The following is a 20,686-nucleotide window of genomic DNA, read 5'->3' on the forward strand; positions in this document are numbered from 1 at the left end:
TCACAGGCCAGGTGAGCTCTCCCACCTGGGAGGTGGGAGATCAAATCTCTCTTAGAGAAGGGGCCTGAGCTGCAGCTTCCTGTGCTCCACTTGGATACAGGGTCACAGAATCATTAGGATGGAAAAGCCCTCTGGCATCATCAAGTCCAACCATGCCCCCAGTGCTGCCAAGCCCACCACTAACTCATGTCTTCAAGTGACACATTCACACATCTTTTAAATACCCCCAGGGATGGGGACTCCACCACTGCCCTGGACAGCACCTCCTGCCAGGGCTGGGCAACTATTCTGGTGAAGAAATTTTTCCTGATATCAAACCTAAACCTCCCCTGCTCACTACCAGGAAAAACCCAGTGGTGACTGTGTGTTGAAACACTGCCAACCAGAGGTGTGTTGCTGGTTCAAGCATCTAAAAACATTTTGTAGGGGGAACAAGTGCATGGGATCAGTGTTGAGTTACCCAGCCCTGAAGTGAGTGAGCAGGACCTACAAACACCTGGCAGCACTGACAGCTAGGGAGTTCAGGGCAAGGAGAGTGCAAAGACTGTTATGATGGATAGAAACATATATTTTGACTTCTTTGGCAATACAGAAGTAGGTGTGAATGTCCTGTTGAGGATTCAGAAGGGAGAAGGTAGTTTGGAGAAGGTCATAAATCCACTCTTCCCTTCTACAAAGGTCCATCAAAGGTCCAGTGTCAGTGGTGGGGTTGGTGGGGCAGCAATTTCCTCCAGCATATTATAAAAGGGAATGTCCTGTGAAGATGTAATTTGGTAGTGGATACTGTTTGAAGAGTAAGGCAAACCCCAAGCTTGGGGATTGCAAACTTGTTTCTGGGAAAGGAAGGAAAAAGAGGGCTAAAAAGCATTTCTGCATAGGGTGTTTTCATTTTATTCTTTCATTTTAAAATAACTTCAGGGGACACTTCACCCCTGGAGGTGTCCAAGGCCAGGTTGGACAGGGCTTGGAGCAACCTGACCTAGTGGAAAATGTCCCTGCCATGGCAGGTTAGAACAAGAAGACCTCTAAGATCCCTTCCAACCCCAAGCATTTTGTGATTATATGACTACATGGGCTTTACTAGGGGCTGAGTGTTTTGAAACTTAGCAGAGTTTCTCCTTGGGGACATTTTGTGGTTGGTCTGAACAAGCCCCTGTTGATCTGTCCATAATGAGGTTGATGGATGCTGGCTTCAACCCCACCTGTATTTCTTCTTGTGCTATCTCAGTAAACAAGTGCACTATAACCTCTCTTAAAAGACAGACCAGACCCTCTGCATGAAGCTCTAAGTATCTCTTCTTTCCTTCTTGGTTCTGTTGATGTGAATTCCCCAGGGTTTACAAACTCAGCCTGTCTCAATTATTCACCTTGATGTTTTGTGAACTTGAGCAAATCAGATGAGAGCTCCTGGCAGCAGTTTTGTGTTGGAAATGTATAGCAAAGAAACACTTCAGTTGTACTGAGAATGTCTTTGTGTGCTTGGAAACCACCATTTTCTTGGTTAGAGCTCTCTTTAGTGCAGTAAGTAGTAAAATCTGCACACAAAACTACAGTTCCCCTAACTCTCCTCTCTGTGCTGAGTAGCAAGAGAACCACGATTCAGCATCCATCCCATACCTAATTCAAACCTGAAGCACTCATGAGCCTGAGCCAGTACAACAATCACTGCACTGGCTGTCAATGTGGCTCCACCAGATGTGCTCCAGGTTTGAGGTGTCTCCTCAGTGACTGCAGGACCATAAGCAAGATGCACATTTTTGGGAGCTGCCTGAATCTGAACAGCAAGGACAGGATCCTCACAGACCTGTCTCAAAGTGTTCTTAGAGGACATCTTTTCTGTAACATTTACAATAAGCTAAAGAAATGCATCCAGTAGCTTTGCAAGTGTGACCTTGTTGCTCTAGGATTTTTAACACCAAGTTTGGATTTCACTGTCCTCTCTTTTGCCCTTGTTCTTTGTCATCACTTTCTTTCAAGCACAGTTCAGCATTTCAGCTATCAAACACTCTACTGAAGAGGGCCGAGCCCTCAAGCTCAAAGAATACATGAATTCAAAGAAAGCAGCACTTGGCTTCGCTGTGAGAAAAAAAAGGCCTTGCTTCCTACAACAATGTGAATGTGTCATCCTGGACACATAATCCTCTTGCAAATCTCTGCCTTTTGAAGTGAGGATTAATCTCCCACAAAGATTTCCTGTGGGATCACTGAAGCCACCTTACTGTAGCAGTTGCAAACACCTTCTAATTCAGTCAAAGTGAGGTATTCACAGATGTGCCAGATTTTAAGTGATTACCTGCTACACTAATTACCCAGGATAATTCAAGCATTAATCTCCATCTTTATCTCTGTGTAGAAAATGTGTTGTTTACAGTTTGTGAGATGTTTTCTATAAAGATTTCGATCACCCTCTGCTTGTTGGGCAATACAAGTTAGATCATCTTTGCCAAATAACAGCCAGATTCCCAGCGGGTCCTGAGACCCAGCAATGGCAGATGGTGTCAGCTCTCTGTGTGAGGTGGTCACCACTGCCACGGTGCTCCTCAACCTCTTCACCACTTTAGTATCTCAGTTCCCTCCTGGCTAGGGAGCTGGTGGAGGAAATCACTGTGGCTTTTATCTCAGCACACAGAAGCTGAAGCAGAGGGCTGGCCTGTGGGAAGGCTCTAGCAAATGGGGACATGGGAGCCCAGTATCCTGACTCTTGAGCTGGCATCCCTGGAAGCACTGGGATAGCCCTGAATTTCAGTTAGCTCCGGGCTGCCAGGCTGAAATGGATTCTGGCAGCTCCCTGAATTCTGGCACACTGTGGTTTGCTCCGGATCAGGCTGGTGCAGAGCCTCAGCTCAGAAGGGCAGGAAAGATAAGATATTGATAATAAAATATTAGGAAGAAGTCCTTCCCTGTGAGGGTGGGGAGGCCCTGGCACAGGTTGCTCAGAAAAGCTGTGGCTGCCCCATCCCTGGAAGTGTCCAAGGGCAGGTTGGAGCAACCTGGGCTAGTGGAAGATGTCCTTGCCTTGGACTAGATGATGTTTAAGGTCCCTTCCATCCCAAACCATTCTGTGACTCAGTGATTCTCTGAAACCTAATGCTGAGATGATGGTAACACGGCAGCAAGGCATGCTAAGGCCCTCAACCTTTTCCACTGCAGAACAATCACAAGAGAATCAGCTACTTCAGCTGCATGCAAGGGCTTCTGCCCACTTGAAAGGAGAAAGTTGAGAGATCTCTAGTGTTGTTCTGGCTGGCACAAAAAGGGCTGCATGTGCCGTTCTTGTGTTTTATTACACAGCAGTCAGTGGGCTGCTGCCTGTCAGAGGCAGATATAGATGGCTGTGACAATGCCCTCAGGACCAGGCTGGCTGGCTGTGGCCGACTGCCTTCGAAGGAGGGATGGGAAGCTTTCCAGCTCTGCTGGGAATGCTGGCAGAAGCTGGTGTGATGTCTGCAGCAGGACTGCTGCTGTCCCGCCTCAGGAAGAGCCACCGGCAGCCCCACAAGACTGGGGTGTGCCCAAGCTGCTGTGCTTTCCTCCAGGAAGGAGGGAGAAATGTAACATCTACCTGAGTAAGGGAGGGTGGTTGCCTGAGAGGCACAGGAACTTCAAAGGTGCTTTTTCTGTTGTGTAATTAGCTGTGCTGTAAAACGCAGGATAAGTCATTAGACTATTTAATGTATTTCTCTGTCACGTGGCTCTTTATTGCTCTTTGCTAAACCCAGAGCAGGAAGCAGCACAGAAAATATATCAGTGCTGGCTGTTAAGCAGGCTAGCACAAGAAAGATGCCCTTGAACAGAAAGCATTGCAGAATGAGGGCCAGGAGAAAGTTAATCTTTACAGAACCTGACACAGACAACTCTTGTGCAGTTTCAAAGCTGTTAATTTTGCAATGTATGTTGGGCAAACTGGTAATAACATCAGCAGAGCTTGGGTGTTTGGTGACGAACTCAGAGGAGCAAGCAGCAAAAATCCAAGCAGGCTATTTGATGTAAATGATGCTTCACATTTCTCAAAGAAAAATATGTCATAGAAAGAAATAGTCTATGAAAAAATCAGGGAGTTACAAAGGCAATTAATGCATAGGTAATTCAGCTGTAGCTGGCAACAAATTACTTTGCTTTCAATGCTGGAGATGACACACTGAATGGTAAGAACTTAATAGGATCAATCTCAAAAATTACACAAGAAAAACTCTAAAGGAGGACAATTTAGCATTAAAAAAAGCAATTAGAACAGTTAGGGACTGAGACAGCCAGAGAAGTGATGAAAGTACCAACCAGCACAAAACCACAGGCTGCACTGGACGAAGCAAAGCCCTGAGCAGCAGCAACAGGGGCAGCTGCAGTGGGCCCACACCCCCCCTCTGAAGAGGAGCTGTGGCAATGCTCTGGGGATGAGAAGCCCATGGCAGAGGCAAACCAGCACATAAAAACCAAAGGAGTGCTGGAATGTGCACCAGCAGGCAAGGCAGGGGGGTGGAAAGGGAGAGCAGCTCTCTGGACAGCAGCTCCAGAGGTAAGCAGGGGGCTATTAGCTGCAGCACAGAAAGAGAAAAGGATGTCTATGGCAAGTCCTGAAGAAATACTCACAAATAAATACTGGCACTGGGATAAAGTGAATTCTTAGACCATGATAGAGGTAAAGACCTGAATTCAGACAAGAGCAGCAAGGCTCTTAGGTGAGGAAAGCAAACAGAGCACAAGGGAGAAAAAACCACAAATCTGAATTTTTACATAGCAGAGAAGCCATCGTTGGGGCTGTGAGCCTTAAGAACTTGAAAGCTGGGGGAAGATCCCACTCATGGCAGAGCCCATGAAAGAACATGCCATGCAGTAGTGCAGGAAGTTAGGAAAAGTTTCCTTAATTTGGCAGAGTCTGAGGTCCACCACTTGGGAGTGTCAACAAGACATATAGCACAGCAATTCCATTTTATTATAAGATGGATAAAGGACTCCATCCTTGGAGCACAGCCAAAGAGGCTCAGAAATTATGGAAATGGACATTATGGAAATGGAAATTACGGTCTCTGGTTGCAATGGAAAAGAAAACCACCAGTGGCTTCTAACTAGAGCATGGGCATTCCCTCCTGAGTGACAGCACAGCAGACCTGCCAGATGAGCTGTGGTACTGGCCATCCCTTCCCAGAACAGGCCTCCACCCTGTGAGGGAGTTGAGGGAGTTGGCTGATTCCCCCAGCCCTGGGGAATCACTTTGTTTGTATATGGAAAATGCATGCTTTAGTATCTCTGCTATTTATATCTTCCAAGTGCAGAATATATTCATAATTGAAGTTTTTATTATAGCAGTGCACTGCATTCCACAAGGTACTTAGGTGTTATATATGTGTGTGTGTATGTGTGTGTGTGTGTTATATATATATATAAATCAGTTACATTTCATCTCCCACCACTATCTTGGATGGAAACAATAACTAATGAGAAAGCCAAGGAATACTGAAGAAAACATAGAGAAGTGGGGATTGTGCTGCTTTTAGTGCAGTTAAATGATGTGAACTGACACCTTTTTGTTTCTGCAGTCATATTCCAGTAAAGTCCTGTTTTTATTTTCATAGCCAAATAAATTGGAGTAGTAGGAAGGTCATGCAAATAAGTTCTCTAAAAAGCCTCAGGAGGAAGAAACAATGAGAAAGATATCACCCAGGCTTTGTTCTTCCTGCCACCCATTCTCTCTCCTTTAATGCTGCCTGATAAGAGCCTCTCTTCGTGCTGAAGGTCAGAAAGATAAGGGACAGCTGTGCTGACAATGGTAACTACCTCCAGCCGGGTCACAATCAAGTAATTCACACATGCCCCTAGAGAAATGGTGGGCTGAGAAGGCACAGCTAACCCTAACTGAGCGCTGATGACTTAGTACCATGAAAAACAATTTAGCCTCATTTCTACCTGGACTATTTCCAGAATATTACCTTTGATTTTTTTCCTGCATAGCCAGTCAGCCCAGGATTCGACTTCCGAGGAAGAAGAAATGTCTTGAAATCTGCTGCCAGACTGGTGGGAGCCAGATACAAAGGAGCACGAGGCACTTCCCTATCCCTGCCAGAGTCCCCCTTCCCCTCCCTGAAGGCTTGTTTGTTCCCTGCTGTGTGCAAGCAGAGTGGAGCTGAGCCACTGGACTGTGCTAGTGCTGGCTGGGTGGCATCACCAGCACTTCTGCTGGAGCCACTTTTGGCTGGGGCAGCCTAGTGCAGGGGACTAAGTGGTCTTTGCTCTGTTTCAGGTGCTCTTTAAGGTCCTTTTCAACCCAAACAATTCTATGAGTCTATAAACTTAAAATTGCAAAAGTTATCATGTACGTACTGCACTGGAGATACTGCTGGGCTGAAGAAAGTGCATGTTCCTCTCTGAGCAACCAGTGGTCCTAACTAAAGCTTAGAAATCGAGCTCAATTCTCAGCCTTGTGGCTTCAGGGTGCTCAATCCTATCAGTCCACACAGTGCTGGAGGATGGGAATCTTGGCACAGCTAGATTCTCTCCTAGATGAATAAGCTCTCTCTGCTGGACACAGCTTTATCGAGAGCCAGTGTGATACTCTGGCACAAACTTGCCCTGGAAAGAAGCAGCATTACAAAATTTACCACCTTGCTCTCCATGTGCAAAGTACTTAGTTTGATTTTGCCTTCTCAAGCTGAGGAGCTGCAGATATGTTTCAAAGGAAAAGGACAAATCGTGGCACTCCACCAGGTTTGCTCAAGCTCAGGGGGAGAGCCTAAAAGCCAGCATGTGAGTCATGTTATCTTGGTGAAGACTAGAGCAAAATGCAGCAAAAACTGGGCTGAAACAGCCTGTGGGTTTTGCAGGGGGATTGGGAGGTGCAAGGCTTCACCTCATGGTGTCTCCTCAGAATCAGAGTCAGCTGGGAGCCAAGACTGGTGGTGTTCCAGTCCCACTCCCTGCACGACTGTACATAACTCTGTACCTGTAGTCAGGCACCAAATGCTTTAGTGGTTTGCTCTTTTATGACTGGTCATAAACTGCCTTTCCTCAGCGAAGGAGTGGTGCTGGATTATGTGTTTTACTGAGCCCGTAAAGGTCATAGCACCAGAGGGAGAAGCAGGTGCCTGACACCTCTGGAAGTCAGCCTGCTTGCACAGTAAATGCAGTGGCTGAGCTTAGCTGCCAAAAATTGAAAAATTGCTCCAAAATAAAAAAAATCCTATGTCCTGATCGTTTAAATATGTCCTTGAGCCAAAAGAAAAGGATGAATTATAAATGTATGAGATCACTCAAGTGTCTAAGTGAACCCTGAGCTGTGCAGATAGCACTGACTGAGGAGAGAAGCTTCCATTTTCTCCCCAGAAAAAGCAGGGGTTGCAGCTGAAGGGCTGAGGAGGACAGGACCACAAACAGAAACACAGCATCCAGGTTAGCAGACAACTCCCCATTTAATTGGATGGGGTTGTGCATATACTGTTTCCCTGCATCACCAGCATCAACTTAATTGCTAGAGTGTTGAAAAGGAAATCTGTGAGGCACTGGCATCCAAGAAGTCTCTTTTCAGAGAATTCTTAATAATATAGCTGTTCCCATTGCTCCATGTCAGGGGAAAGCTCTTCCCAGATAAATCCCTTTTAGTTTTTCACTGTTATTTCCTCAGTAACATTCTTCCTTCATCTTTCACTTTTCTTCTTTTCTTCTGCCTCTCTAACAAGAGTCCCCTTGATGCAGAAGCACATGATAATGCTAATTGAGCTTGTCAGGCCTAAATAAAAAATGGGATAATGCAGGGGGGTGCAACCTATGTGGTTCCATCTGGATACTTCAACTTCTATCACGTAGCAAGAGCAAACCTTGCTGCACTGCTTTGCACGTAATGGGCAGAGACTTACTGACCTGTCAAGTGGGGCACTGGTGTGTTAACTACACCAAAAAACCCCCAAACCCATCAGCAAATTCCCTGTGATATCTTAAAACAGCCAGAGGTCATCTACAGATGGCAAGCTTGTCTTGTTTTTTACTTAAATGTAATGATTCTGCTCTGAATAAGACCCAGAGTGGTTTGGCCGTGGTGGTACACGGGGTTGCAGAAACATCTGGGGTTTCAAAGATTAAAAGCAACAGAAAGGATTAACCTTCTGATCCTGCTGACAATACTTGCTTGAGCAGGGGTTGCAGGATTGGGCCCAGGGATGGAGAATTAGCTTTGTCTGGTCTAACAACAGAAGAAAGATGCAGCATGTGAAGCCAGAGCACATCGAGTGCCTCTATTTAGAGGCTCTGCAAACACCAGATGAATATTAACAACTTGATTCCAGTCCATGGGTTACATGTAATTAGGCCAAAGCCAGCAAAAAGACAAACAGTTCTACACCTTCAAATGAATACTTCAGCTTGCTAACAAAAAGCAATTAAGTTGCCTGCCAGTCTGAGCAAGGCTCCGGGGCTAATTTCACACACAAGGCCTCTCGCTGTATGGTAGCATCCCAACACACCACTGCTGCAACCTACTCCCCCCCATCCAGTCACAAGCACCAGAGAGAGCAGGTAGTGCTGGGAATCAATCCCACTCCTCTCAAGCTGTGCTACAGCTACCCAAGAGGGAACTGGAAAGGAGGGGTCCAGCATTTTTTCACATGGATCGTATTCCATGGGGAAATGTAACAGAAATCATAGAAGCACAGAATGGTTTGGGTTGGAAGGGACCCCAGGGATCATCTGGATCATGGGCAGGGACACCTCCCACTAGCCCAGGTTGCTCCAAGCCCCATCCAGCCTGGCCTTGGACACTTCCAGGGATGGGGCAGCCACAGCTTCTCTGGGCAACCTGTGCCAGGGCCTCCCCACCCTCACAGGGAGGTGTTTCCTAATATGTAACCTCAGTCTACCCCTCCTGCAGTTTAAGGCCATTCCCCTTCACCCTATCAGCCTGTCCAAGTGTCACCAAAGGCACCAAGTTGGTGCAAGAGAATTTGCCATTTTAATTAATTATTGTTGATGACACAGATGAGTTTTAGCACAGTAATTGAGACCTGGGCAATTACAGAATGAAGAAAAGGTTTGAGTGTGTTACCTGCACACTGAATACAGGGTCTGCACTTGGGTAGTGACCAGCACTTGTATATGTTGGTCAGCAGGAGGCTCTCAGGGCCAAAGAGGGATATTTCACTCAGCTGACAAACCAAGGAAGAGCCATTTAATCCTCCTTCTAGAATCTAGCTTTTTGCAGAACCATGAAAAGTTTCAAGAGATATTAATCCCAGCTTGTATTGGCAACATAACATGAGGATAATTTAATTTCCTGCTGTATGACAGTTAAAAATCAACATTTCGATTTCTAAGAAATTCAAATTAATGGTTCTGAAGTGGGGCTGAGATGAACACTTCCTAATGCTTTAAAACAGCTTAGAGTTGAGCCCAGACTGAGGAACTGGCCTTACCTCTATATGAGGACAACCTACCACCCCAAAACATGTAAGGACTGGCCAGCTGTGTATCTCAAACTAAGTTTATTGGTTCATAAAATTCCTCCTTAGCAAAACCACCAAGTAATATTTTCTTTAAAAGTCTTTTGCAGTAACAGCTGTCTGACATGAGCTGGCTTGAAATAACAGACATACAAACCAAGAGGAGGATTCAAAACACAACATACAAAACGGTTTCATAACTTAACACTCAGTGCTAGAGTGAAGTCATTACCAACACCACACGTGCTCACTGTATCACACCCAGAGGCTGTGACACCTTCACACACAGGAGTCAGATGTAATTTTTCTCAGACTCACTTTGGTGAGTTGGTGAGTACCCTGAGGGGTTAAGTATCGTTGTACTTTCCTAAAACACCTGAAAGCTGCAAGTGCTTACATCTCTCTAGTATGTGGGTGGGATGCCCAGTGCCAGGGCTGCTGTGCACCACTGATGGCTCCAACTCACCTGAGCTCTGATTACCAGCTCACAGGCCTGTGGTTTTCCTCCTGTACCTGGGTCTTTGTTGCTGTTCTTCCATCGAGGTTGCTCCTGTGGCTGCCGAGTCAGAACTGCTGGTACAGTTCCAGTGACTAATTCTCTCATGACTCCCCACAATATCATGGATGTGTCCATAAGGAGCATGCTTTCAGAAAACATGCATAGATTACTAGTTCCTTGCAAAATGTACCTGCACCTGAGGGCACCAGAATGGCCAAAATGCACCTGCACCCCCAGTAACACCCACTATTGCATTGTTTTGAAAAAATTACAAACTGGCAAACTTCAGATGCAGCCAAGTGGCACTCTGATGAGAAACAGCCCATCACATAAAGTGTCCTCATCCCCTCATCACCCACTCAGTTACTTTCTGCCACTTACAAATGATGGAGCCATCTGGCTACTCTCACATCATTCCACTGTCCTCTGGTCACCGTGACATACTCCTCCTCCTCCTCCTCATCAGTATTTCTGTCACATCTGGGAAGGTATTGAGATGAGGGACCTGGCAGTGCATAACATCCCATTCCATTCTGTGCAGCTTGTATAAAACATTAGGATCTTCCCATACTGAAACAGCTCAAAGCGTATGGAGATTTTGGGGTGCATTTGGATTTTTTTACTTTGTCAATGAATGAGACTGTCTGCCACAACCAGCTCTTGACAAGGTTTGGCCAAAGAGAAAAACTGGCTGTATGAAAATAATCAATATTGAAACTGCTTCAGGGTACCCCTAGAAATACGTATTTATTGAAGTCTGAAGTAGCTTAGGAAAAAAAAAAACAAAATTATGGCAGGAAAATTCTTCCATCTCTGAGTCAAGAATCACTCAAAGCTGTGCAGAGGTTTTATTCTTTGCCTGCCTTGCTCTGTCTTCCACAGATACCTGTGATTTTGTGCTCTGTGTCTGCAGTGCATATTTAAGTACCAAGCCCAAATCCCCATACTGGGGAAACACAACAAAGGGCCAAGGAGGAGCAACTTAAATTCTCCTGTCTCAAACCTCATGGCAGAAATTCATGTATATATGAGCCAAAGGAGAAAAGCTAACCTGAAGAATAACTGCTACAAATGCATTAGTGTATCTGTCCCTGGAAGAAAGGAGGGGAGAAAGTTTGCACTGCAGCAGTGCCACTGGCTCATTAGCAAGCAGAATTAATGAAGGTGTCCTCACCACTCCACTGCAGGGAAATCAGCAAGCAGAGAGGCACTCCCAGCTCATCCTCCACGTCTAGCTTGTTTTATTTCTCTGCAGAGTGCTGCACATGGCACAAGATTTCCTACTGATGCACTGAAGAAGGTCTCCACCCCACCCCAAGGGCTTCTTCCCCTCCTCCCTCCCTGGAATGCTGTCATTCTGTGCATATTCAGTGTAATATCGATACCAGGAGGAAGAAATGACCAGTCTAGGAACCAGTCTGCTGTGATTCAGAAAGAGGTGAACATCATTACAGGAGGTTAAAAAATAACCCACATTTCTAAAGCTCAACATTTATTAATGACTTGTTTTCTTTGGGGAAGAGATTAATTGACGTTTGCCCTCGGAAGACACATGAAGAAAATTTGTCCCTGAGAGAATGCACGCAGAAATTTAGCTTCAAAAACCCAGCTGCATGCACTGCATGAGAAGAGATAGGAAGTGACTGCCTCTTGCCTTCCCAAGAAATGTCACTGCTCTTGGTAGCAACTGCAATGTGACAGCTGAAGTGATGAAGAAGCATCCTGCAGCATTTTCACTATCATTCTCCTGAGCAGGGGCTCGTGCTGCACGCTGAACTGTGATACCTCAGTTATCTGCTGAGTTCAGTCCTCTATCCCCACGTCTCTCAGGTGCAGACTTTGATGGAGCAAGTCACTGCTCCCAGCTGCTCCATATACAAACCCATTAATACAACAGCCCTCTCTGGACCAATCACTTCAGTTAATTGTTATGATGGGTCTCTCTAATTCATGCGGGGTTGTTTGTAATGTGTCACTGCATCATATTCAGGGAAAAGAATGATGAGTGGTTTGTATCCCAGTGAATAGCAAATACTGCTATTCTTATGTCAGTCTTAGGTTTGGGCTTTGTCTTAGTGACAAGCCTATTTGATGACAATAAAGGAAGGGGAATGGAAGGAAATGGCCAAGGAGAGAATCTTTGTTTTCTGTGCCTCATTCCAGTCTCCCTGGAATGTGAGGAGTAGCACTTAACAAAGAGAAAGCACTTAGAGCATTGAAACAGACTGATAAAGCAGCAATGTCTTTGTGATAAACTGCTTTTCTGCTCATCTGGAAAGTCCAGTTTTTCCTCATACTTACTAATATGATAAAGATCAGATGTCCAAAAGTATCACCGATTTGATGGGTCTGTGCTCAGTTTGATTAAGTGAATTTAGGAGCCACTTGAATCAGGAGATGATCAACAACAGTTGTGGAACCTGTTCAAGCACAACTCAATACTCGGTCCTGTGTGTTTTAGCCAGGATAGGAGCTCACCCACACATTTCCCCAGAGACTTGTCCAGGAATTTGGGAATGGAAATAGCAGGACAGCTGGTGCTGCTTCTGTTTTTTTTTCTGGTTTATCCTCCATTTTCTAGAGTAAAAAAAAAGAGTCACCTAAAGCAGAGGAGCAAGCCTCTACTCTGCCTCTACTTCCGAATGACCAGCTGAGGACAAACCTGACTTTCCCAACTCCTGTTGCTGCTCACAGATGATGTAAGAGCTCATCACCTCACTATGTCCAAACCTACCGTGTTAGGGGTCAGAACTGGAAAGCAAGTGTCAAGTGGTTTACCTGAAGTACTGTGCACAGAAGATTTCACTTCCTTCCATGCTGCTTCTGACCTGAAGAGCCTTAAAATGTAGAGCCATGCTGCCTTAGCTTTCAATCTGCTGACAAATTTAATCATCAAGGTACAGATTGGCTTTTGAGTACACAGAATGAGATTACAGTAGAGAAACCAGTTTTCAACATTCAAATGAAATTTAAGTTTCAAACTGGCTCTACAGCCAACTGGCAGCCCTGAGCTGCCTCAGCTCAGATCCATCCTGCACTGACATTCCTCAGAAATCTCAGAATATGGGTTTGCAGAGTCAGCTGCCAGGAGACTGGCTGGTGTTAGAGATGGACATGATCTGATTTCAGGTGGGAACACTGTGGAAAAAGAAATTGCAGGACTGGGCTCCTGACACACACAGTTTCACATGAGAAAATAGTAAGAGGATAAAAAAACGTAATATAACACCCACCTCTCAAGTCAAAACGAAGCATCAGGAAGCAGTGGGAAGGTTTCCCTTTATATTCTCTCTACCACAGTGTAAATCAGCTACTAAGGACAAGGTGGTCAGTGAAGTTACTCTACAGGAGGAGACAGGGGCATATCACAGCCCATAAGCCTTTTCCAGCTCAGAAGCATCACAAACAGAGCAAAACCTCCTCCGCAAGCATGATTCAGGCTAGTGAGCAGAAATCCCAACTACCTGCTGTCAAAAACTGGGGGCAGCACTCTCCAGCATCCCAGAAGGTACACACTTGCTGTAAGTCAAACAAATGAGGCACACAGAGAAAAATAAAAGCAAAAAGAGGCAGAAGGAGATAACTCACAGCAATGAGCTGGTAGGAGTTGTTCATCATGGCTATGAGCATGTTCAGCAGCACAACAAGGGAGATGACGTTGTAGGTCCCAAACATGGTGGCCCCAACAAACTCTGTGAACTCGTGCCTGGCTTTCACGTTGGTGACATAGAGGTTCAGCAGCCCGAACACAGACCAGAAGAGTGACTGGAGGGTCTCGAAAAGTCTGCAAAGAAAAAGATCTTTACTTGGCTACCTGATGCTGGGGGATGGAAAACAACTCCCGGTTCAGGCAGTCTTCAGGTAGGGGACACAGATATTGGGAGACATCACAGAGCAGCCACTCAGTACAACCATTTATCCTCCCTGGGCACAGTCTGTGCTCCAGCCACAGCGACCCACTGGCCAATGCATGTGGGAATCATGTCACATCAACAACATTTGTGACCTGTTCAAGAGCCCTGTCCGTGTCCTTGTGAGATGCAACCAGCCTAACTCTCCCAAGGAAACCCAGGGCTCCCTTTCCCTCTAATTAAAACTGCCATGCTGAGATACTGCTGTTATCTATAAACTCTCCTGTTTAATCACTGCCTCCATCATTAACATGTCTGCAGGATGCATGTTCAGGGAACCCATCCCCACGGACAGCATGGCCATGGTAGTTAAATAGTGCATAACAGTGAGGCACCACGAGGTAAGAGAGATGAGAAATCACATCCACTTGCACCTTTTGCTCAAATATAGGCTGAGAGCTGGCAATTGCTTCAGCTGTTGTGACCCAGTCTGTTTGCAGTGCACCTGCCCCAAACCACTGCTCACCCTGGCAGGTTTTGGCAGCAGCTCCCACCCATCCAGGGCAGAGCCCTGGGCAGGACCTGCAACCCCTGATCAGCAACGACATCACAGTCATTCAGCTCAACAGTTTTTTCTTCTTTTGAAGTCTTTCTCTCCACAGATGAACTAGACCCAACCTCACTGTGCTGATGAGATCATACCAGGTCTCTCTTTGCTTCAGCCACAGACAAGTGACCTTTTGCAATCACATCAGATACGTAAGCAGCAATCTAAATAATTGCTCTACTTGAGCATCTTTCTTTTGGCTTTCCAAAATATGACGTTTATATCATCCAAAAATGACATTTATATGCCAGTTTAAGCGTTTCCATTTCGGCCTGAGGTCAGCAGATATTTTCAAATGCAACAACTAGACAAATCAATACAAATAACTCAGATACTTTACTTGACATACCAGGAATCTGTTCTTCCAGCATTTCCAGGCACCTGTTCACATGTACCCCCATGTCTTACATGAGGATTTAGTTTCTCTGTACTTTGTGGATGTATCTTATGTTTTTCACTGGCCAAAATCATAAAGACTCTTTAAAGCAAAAATTCTTTCTTTCAAAAGTCGTCGGGCTGTTTGGTACATTTATTAAATAAAAAATAACTGAGATGGTAAAATAAGGATTAACCAAAGAGTGCTAAACTTTTCTCTACTAAAAATGATGGAGTGCTAGCTGTCTTTCAAAATATTTATAATATTTTTACTATTAGCATTAGAAGTACTGCTTGGGCTGTAGGCTCATGGGAGGCAGAGGTTCCTGTCATTAAAGTGAAATCAGTCCTAGATGTGATCAATGAATTGCTCTGGAGGCATAATATTAACTAATATATATATAATGTATATATGTATAATGTATAATTCGGGCCCAGACCAGGGCCAACATATTTACATGTGGACATGTGGTCCCCCTTGGAAAAGACATATGCTGGTTCCTGCAGCTCTGCACAGCAGTAAGGCTTGGTTACTCTTTCCTTAGTGTTTAATGACAGGACAGATCCACAATCTCTTTTTACAGTACGTGTTTCGGGTGGCACTCACACTGCTCTGGGAAGCAGCTTTAAAAAAAAAATGGAATTTTGGAAATAGTGATTGAGAGACTGTCCCGTCCTGCTGAGTGTATTTTGTACCTTAACCAAACAGGAGAATTCTCAAAGCTCCACCACTCTCCATGGCAGCTGAGAGAAAGCAAGTGCCCCCCTCTGCCACAGGAACCTGCACTCCAGGGGAAATGGCCCCAGTGAGGACACAGCAGGCAGCAAGGTGTGACTTCCTGCAGCCCTTCTTCCTCTTCCTCACTCTCTTCTTCCTCCTTCAGTTGCCAGCATCACAGCTAGGAACATATTTTCCAATCCTCTGCCTAAGCAGCAGGCACTCTGCTGAGGGATGGCAGGGCCAAAGCAGAAAACCTTAAATTATTCATGACTTCCTCTTGTTGCTGTCACAAAGGAATAATACTTTTCCATGATCTGTGTTTGAAACGCAGAAAACTTCCCCACAAGAAAATATTAAGCCCACCCCTTTGAGAGTAATAGGAAATAATGAGCCAGTAAATAGGTGTCACACTTGAAGCTGTGCACACACAAGGGGCATCCTCTTTCCTTCCCTGGTAAAACTAGAGCTTATTGTGTGACTGCCTAGGAATGCTGGTGGGAATCAAAGGGCACTCACCGAAAGCTTTTTACATTTATTCCTTCCTTAGGAATGAACTGTGAGCAAACTTGGGGTACCACCAGCCCTGGCTGAACTGGCTCCAGCCATGTTTGCTTTGCCCCAGCTCAGCAGTGTTTGGATCTGCAAGCTGCTCCTTCCCAGCCACTCAACCCATGCTGTGCATTTGCTCGCAGCCAAATGTTAGCTTGTACTGGGGGTGTTAATAACGACTATTTAAACTTTCAAGAACACATTGAATAAATTTCTTAAGCGAGTCTCAAACAAAAAGTACCTGCAGAGTGTTCTGTCCCCTGCCAGGAGACCTCACTCCTAATGGATCCCCTCCCACTGAGATTTTGTTTTGCACAAACCTTTGCCACAAAGGCTGAGCCCCCTCAATTTCCTCTCTGTGCTACATTCCCCTTGGCAGGGGGGTTAAATGAATGTTAGGGTAGGAAAATTGTGGTCTGCATTTAAGCTGATCTGCACACTTTCTGCTAGTTCTGTATCATTTCTAGCTCCCAAGGCATTACACCTTACAGACTTGAGGATGGTTGTTTTTTTGAGTCAGATCCTGCTGTTGTTTTCCACTAACCTGATACAATGAAATCTGTAAAACAACTGCCTTGCAATGGTGACAAGTCCCAACCAGAATGCTCAGCTGAATGCATCTGTTCACTGTAGTTCCAAAGAAAGGCAGGATTTGGTCCTGAACTTTGTGGGTTTGACCCTTTCCGAGGTAGAAGTTGCCCCTTAACACACACTGTGCTTGTCAAACCTTCTTCCCTCTGCTGCATCCGTATGGACATAGATCAAGGAATATTACTTGTTATTTAATTCCTTTGCCTGGGCAGCACAACATATTTCCGGGGCATGCAAAGCAATTAAACAGAAAAAAAGACCAAAATCTTTAATTCTGTTTCTCATTAGCACCGTGCAGCTTCGTCCACTTCCTCCAGATAGACAGGGGAAAATTGAGAAAACTGAGAAAATTAATCAGGCCTTTGGTGGTCCTGCTCTGCAGTGGAAAATGGCACGTGCCTGATCTACCTGTTCTAAGGTCCTGATGCTCTTGAAGGCATGAAAATCCCACACTTCTTTAAGGAGGGAGCCCACAGGACAATGCTGGAGCCTTTTCTCTCCCAACAGAGTCATGTGGCCTCAGCCATCATCTGTTTTTGATAACAGTGCAAATATGTCCCAAATCCTTTCTTAACCCCAAGCCTTCAGCTGACAGAGGGTGGAGAATTATCGGGCATCATGACAAGTTTCATTTAATTTAGCATAAAATGGTGGACAACAGTTTTGTTTTGCTTGTTTGTAGGGCATGGGCCTTTTTCTAGACTGTGCTTTATTTATTTCTCTTCCCATTGTGAGTTAAGTACTGTGCAAGCAGCAAGAACAATTGGGTGGGGGCTGATTATTATAATTATTTCTACTATTAGTAATTAAAACAAATATATCAGAAAGACAATTCATGTTATTTTTCAGCATGTGCTATCTCTTTCAGCTCTGCCAGCTGTCCTCACAGCAATTTCCATGCCAACATCTCAGTAAAGTACCAGCATTCCCAGCAAAAAGGGTTTTGCTGGGATTTTAGTCTCAGCCCTCTGCAAGGAAATCAGAGAAGCCTGCAACGTCATGGACATGTAAAAATGGTCTAGGTGAGACTGTTGATTTTGCTGTATGACATTATTTATTAATACCTTTCTTTATTAGGTTTATCCCTTGTTTTCTACATTTTGTTCAGCTTTGCCTCCTTTCCTCCAGAATTAGACAAAAAAATTACTGTGGCAAAAGGATACTTGCTTTCTCAAATATACTGAAATTGTACATAGTCATAATAAGGTTTAAGTTGCAGGATCATGTAGGGAGACTCCTTGGTCCAGAATTAAAACGACTGTCTCCCACTTCCAGACCTAAGGAAGAGTCTTTCTGACAGCAGAGCTCAGCAGAACGTCTGCCCCAGTTAACTCACACCTTTCCTGCAGAGTCAAACCCCTCTCCTGGTATTTGCAGATGAATAAATAAAGGCACTTTCAGTGCAGTGACAGACAACAGGCAAAAACAGGTAATGCAGGGGACAGTGGAAGTCAGTTTTAAAAAGAGAAAGGAAAGAATCTCTTACGTGGAGAAGGCATTGTTCTGTTTCTCACATCGGATCCCCTTGCAGTTGTTGGGTTCCTCCGAGGCACTGGTCTCATAATAAAAATAAAGCTGGTTCAGTCCATTTGCAAAAGCCAGAAGCACCAGACAGTAGATAAAAAGGAATTTAAGGATGTCCAGCAGCATGCGTCCCAGAGAGATCTGCAAGGGTCCCAGGTGGGAATTGGCTGTAAAAAGGGATATGAGACGCAAGGAACTTAAAATGTTGGATATTGCAAAGAGGGCTTCTGCAATGAGGGTCGGGTGCCACATTTCCCATTCCTCCCTGGGACGGGAACCATTATACTGAAAGAAAGAACAAGAAAGAAAAGTGAATTATGTTGTAATTACCCAGAGACAACTCAAAAAGCCACACCTGCTAATAACAAACCCTTCGTGGGTAAATCCTAACCAGCACTGGTGACACAAGAAGTACTTCTAAACTTTTATGTCTCAGCTACTGTCAGACTAACATTCGGGATTCAGGATTGAAGCTGACTCGATCAGGGCAGAGACTTTGGTTTAATGATGCCTTCTTATGAACTGCCTTCTAGATTATGACCCCTGACAGAGTGAGATATGGGCTTCAGGTATGTTGGCCATTCTTAGCCTAAATTTAAAAATTCGAGATTTTTTAAAATTTTCTGAATTTTGAATTTTGACTTCACTGTATGTGGATTTGTTAGGTCCATGAGTTCATAAATAATCTCCTTCTCTTTCAGCATTTAAAGGGGTTCAGATTTCAGCAGGATCCAGAGAGAAATTCGCAATTACTTTTTTTCTTTTGGCTCCTAAATATGACTGCACATTCAAAACACTGCACATTCTAGGAACAATGCGAGGGAGGGAGAAGGGAGGGAAGAAGGAAAGCAATGAGCTATCAGATGCTTTCGTTCCCCAGTAATCTCAAAAAAAAAAAAAAAGTGCCAACAGCCCAGAACCAAAATGCTTTCTTCGTATTAATTTTCTTATTAGTTAATTTGTCATGGCAATTTTAGGAGAGCGCTAAACCAGAGGTCTTAATTACAGCTGAAACACTGAGTGCATCAACCATAACATTAACTGGCTTTGTAATGTAACTGTAAAAGCAGGAGCATTTTCTGAGCAAAGTACATCCAGATGCAAGAAGGCAACACAAAAGAGCTGGTTCTGTAAATGTAACTGCTCTGGTTTAACTACACTGGCACCAGATACTGGAGTCAAAGACATTTAATATCAAGGAACAATTGTTCTTTTAATATTTTTTTCTGCTCATTTAATGTGTATAACAAAATGTACTTAGAATAACAGAGCTAATAGTGTAGCCAGTGTGTTTAGGACCCCTAAAATAATTTTTGTACCTTTTAAAAGGAAATACTGCCAATATCACACTGACAGTCAAGATTTCAGGGACTTTCTATTTAAATCTGAAGGTTCAATATATGCTCCCGATTTTTTCAAGGACGTAGCTAAAAGCAAGTTGATATTTCAGACTAATCCTCCGTATGAAGGAGACGAGACATGATACAAAGGCATTTCAGCATGACCTCGGATTGCTTCTGACATTTCCAAACTGTTCTTTATTACATGACCATCATGGCCTGAGCCCGTTAGCTTGATTTAAGATGGGTCTTAAAATGTTTACAAACAGGCAGGCATGTTAACTTTCTGTGGCTATCTGGCAGCAGAGGTGGGTGGTTGGGATCAGGAAGCCCAGACAGCAGATTTGCAGAGTTATTCCCAATTCTCTTCTGCAGCCTGGCTGGACACAGCAGCCCAGGGGCTCTCTGCTAGGGTTTAGCACAGACTGCACATAAAGGTATGTGAAAAGGTCTTCTGTGCCTCATACCTATTTTTAAAGCAACTTGTTAGGGTCATATTTTGCCCCTTTATAAACTGATGGTATATCCTTCCTTGGAAAATAGTCTCTTCAGAGCAGCCTGGCCTCATAGGTAACAGTGAAATCTGCTGTTTCATTAGGGTTATCTAATGAAGCTGGGTATCTGGGAAGGCTGGAGTTACCTAGCTTAGTGTCTATTCAGAAGATTAAACACAGCAGAGATGTACACAGAATAGTACAAATAAATTACATCAGGCTGTTACATTTACCATTCCTCATTACATGATAAATCAATGCAGCAAATGAAAACTGATTAAGAAGGTATTTCCACCCTATAATTAACCTGAAGATTTAATTGGTATTGGACAATATTAGAACCAGGTCTCGGAACCAGATAAATCACGAAAAAAGTCTTCACGTAAAAACAAGGATGGAAAACATTAATGTCAGTGTGCAATTTAGTTTTTCTGATATTTGGCAGAAAGTTAAATGTCCATGTAATTCTTTGAAGATCTCAGAAGCGTTAGAATATGGTATATTGGCATATATCCCAACCTTTTCCAGCTCAGGGCTGTTCTATAAATAACAAGTCGTGTCGCAAAATGGTTCGAAGCCATTATCAAAGTTATAAATCCTCATGTTTCAGAGCATGCTGCAACCCCTAAGTGACACAGGTCAGAAGGGAACTTCTGTGGCCATCTGTTTCAGAACTGATCCTGTAGCAGATTTTATGGACCTCTCAGAATTGCCTG

General features: G+C 44.4%; 1 protein-coding gene across 1 annotated transcript in view; it reads right to left on the reverse strand.

Annotated features, from left to right (window-relative positions):
• Window positions 1-20,686, reverse strand: part of TRPC5 (transient receptor potential cation channel subfamily C member 5) — a 93,133-nt gene that overhangs the window by 12,758 nt on the left and 59,689 nt on the right. Inside the window, exons 6-7 of the mRNA XM_017819611.1 lie at window positions 18,099-18,421; window positions 13,507-13,702 (exon numbers count right to left, since the gene is read on the reverse strand). Of these exons, the coding sequence (XP_017675100.1) occupies window positions 13,507-13,702; window positions 18,099-18,421 (519 nt within the window). The remainder of the gene's footprint in view (window positions 1-13,506; window positions 13,703-18,098; window positions 18,422-20,686) is intronic.

The sequence above is a fragment of the Lepidothrix coronata genome, unplaced genomic scaffold, assembly GCF_001604755.1.
Source record: "Lepidothrix coronata isolate B3197 unplaced genomic scaffold, Lepidothrix_coronata-1.0 Scaffold2, whole genome shotgun sequence".
In the NCBI taxonomy this organism is placed as follows: Eukaryota; Metazoa; Chordata; class Aves; order Passeriformes; family Pipridae; genus Lepidothrix; species Lepidothrix coronata.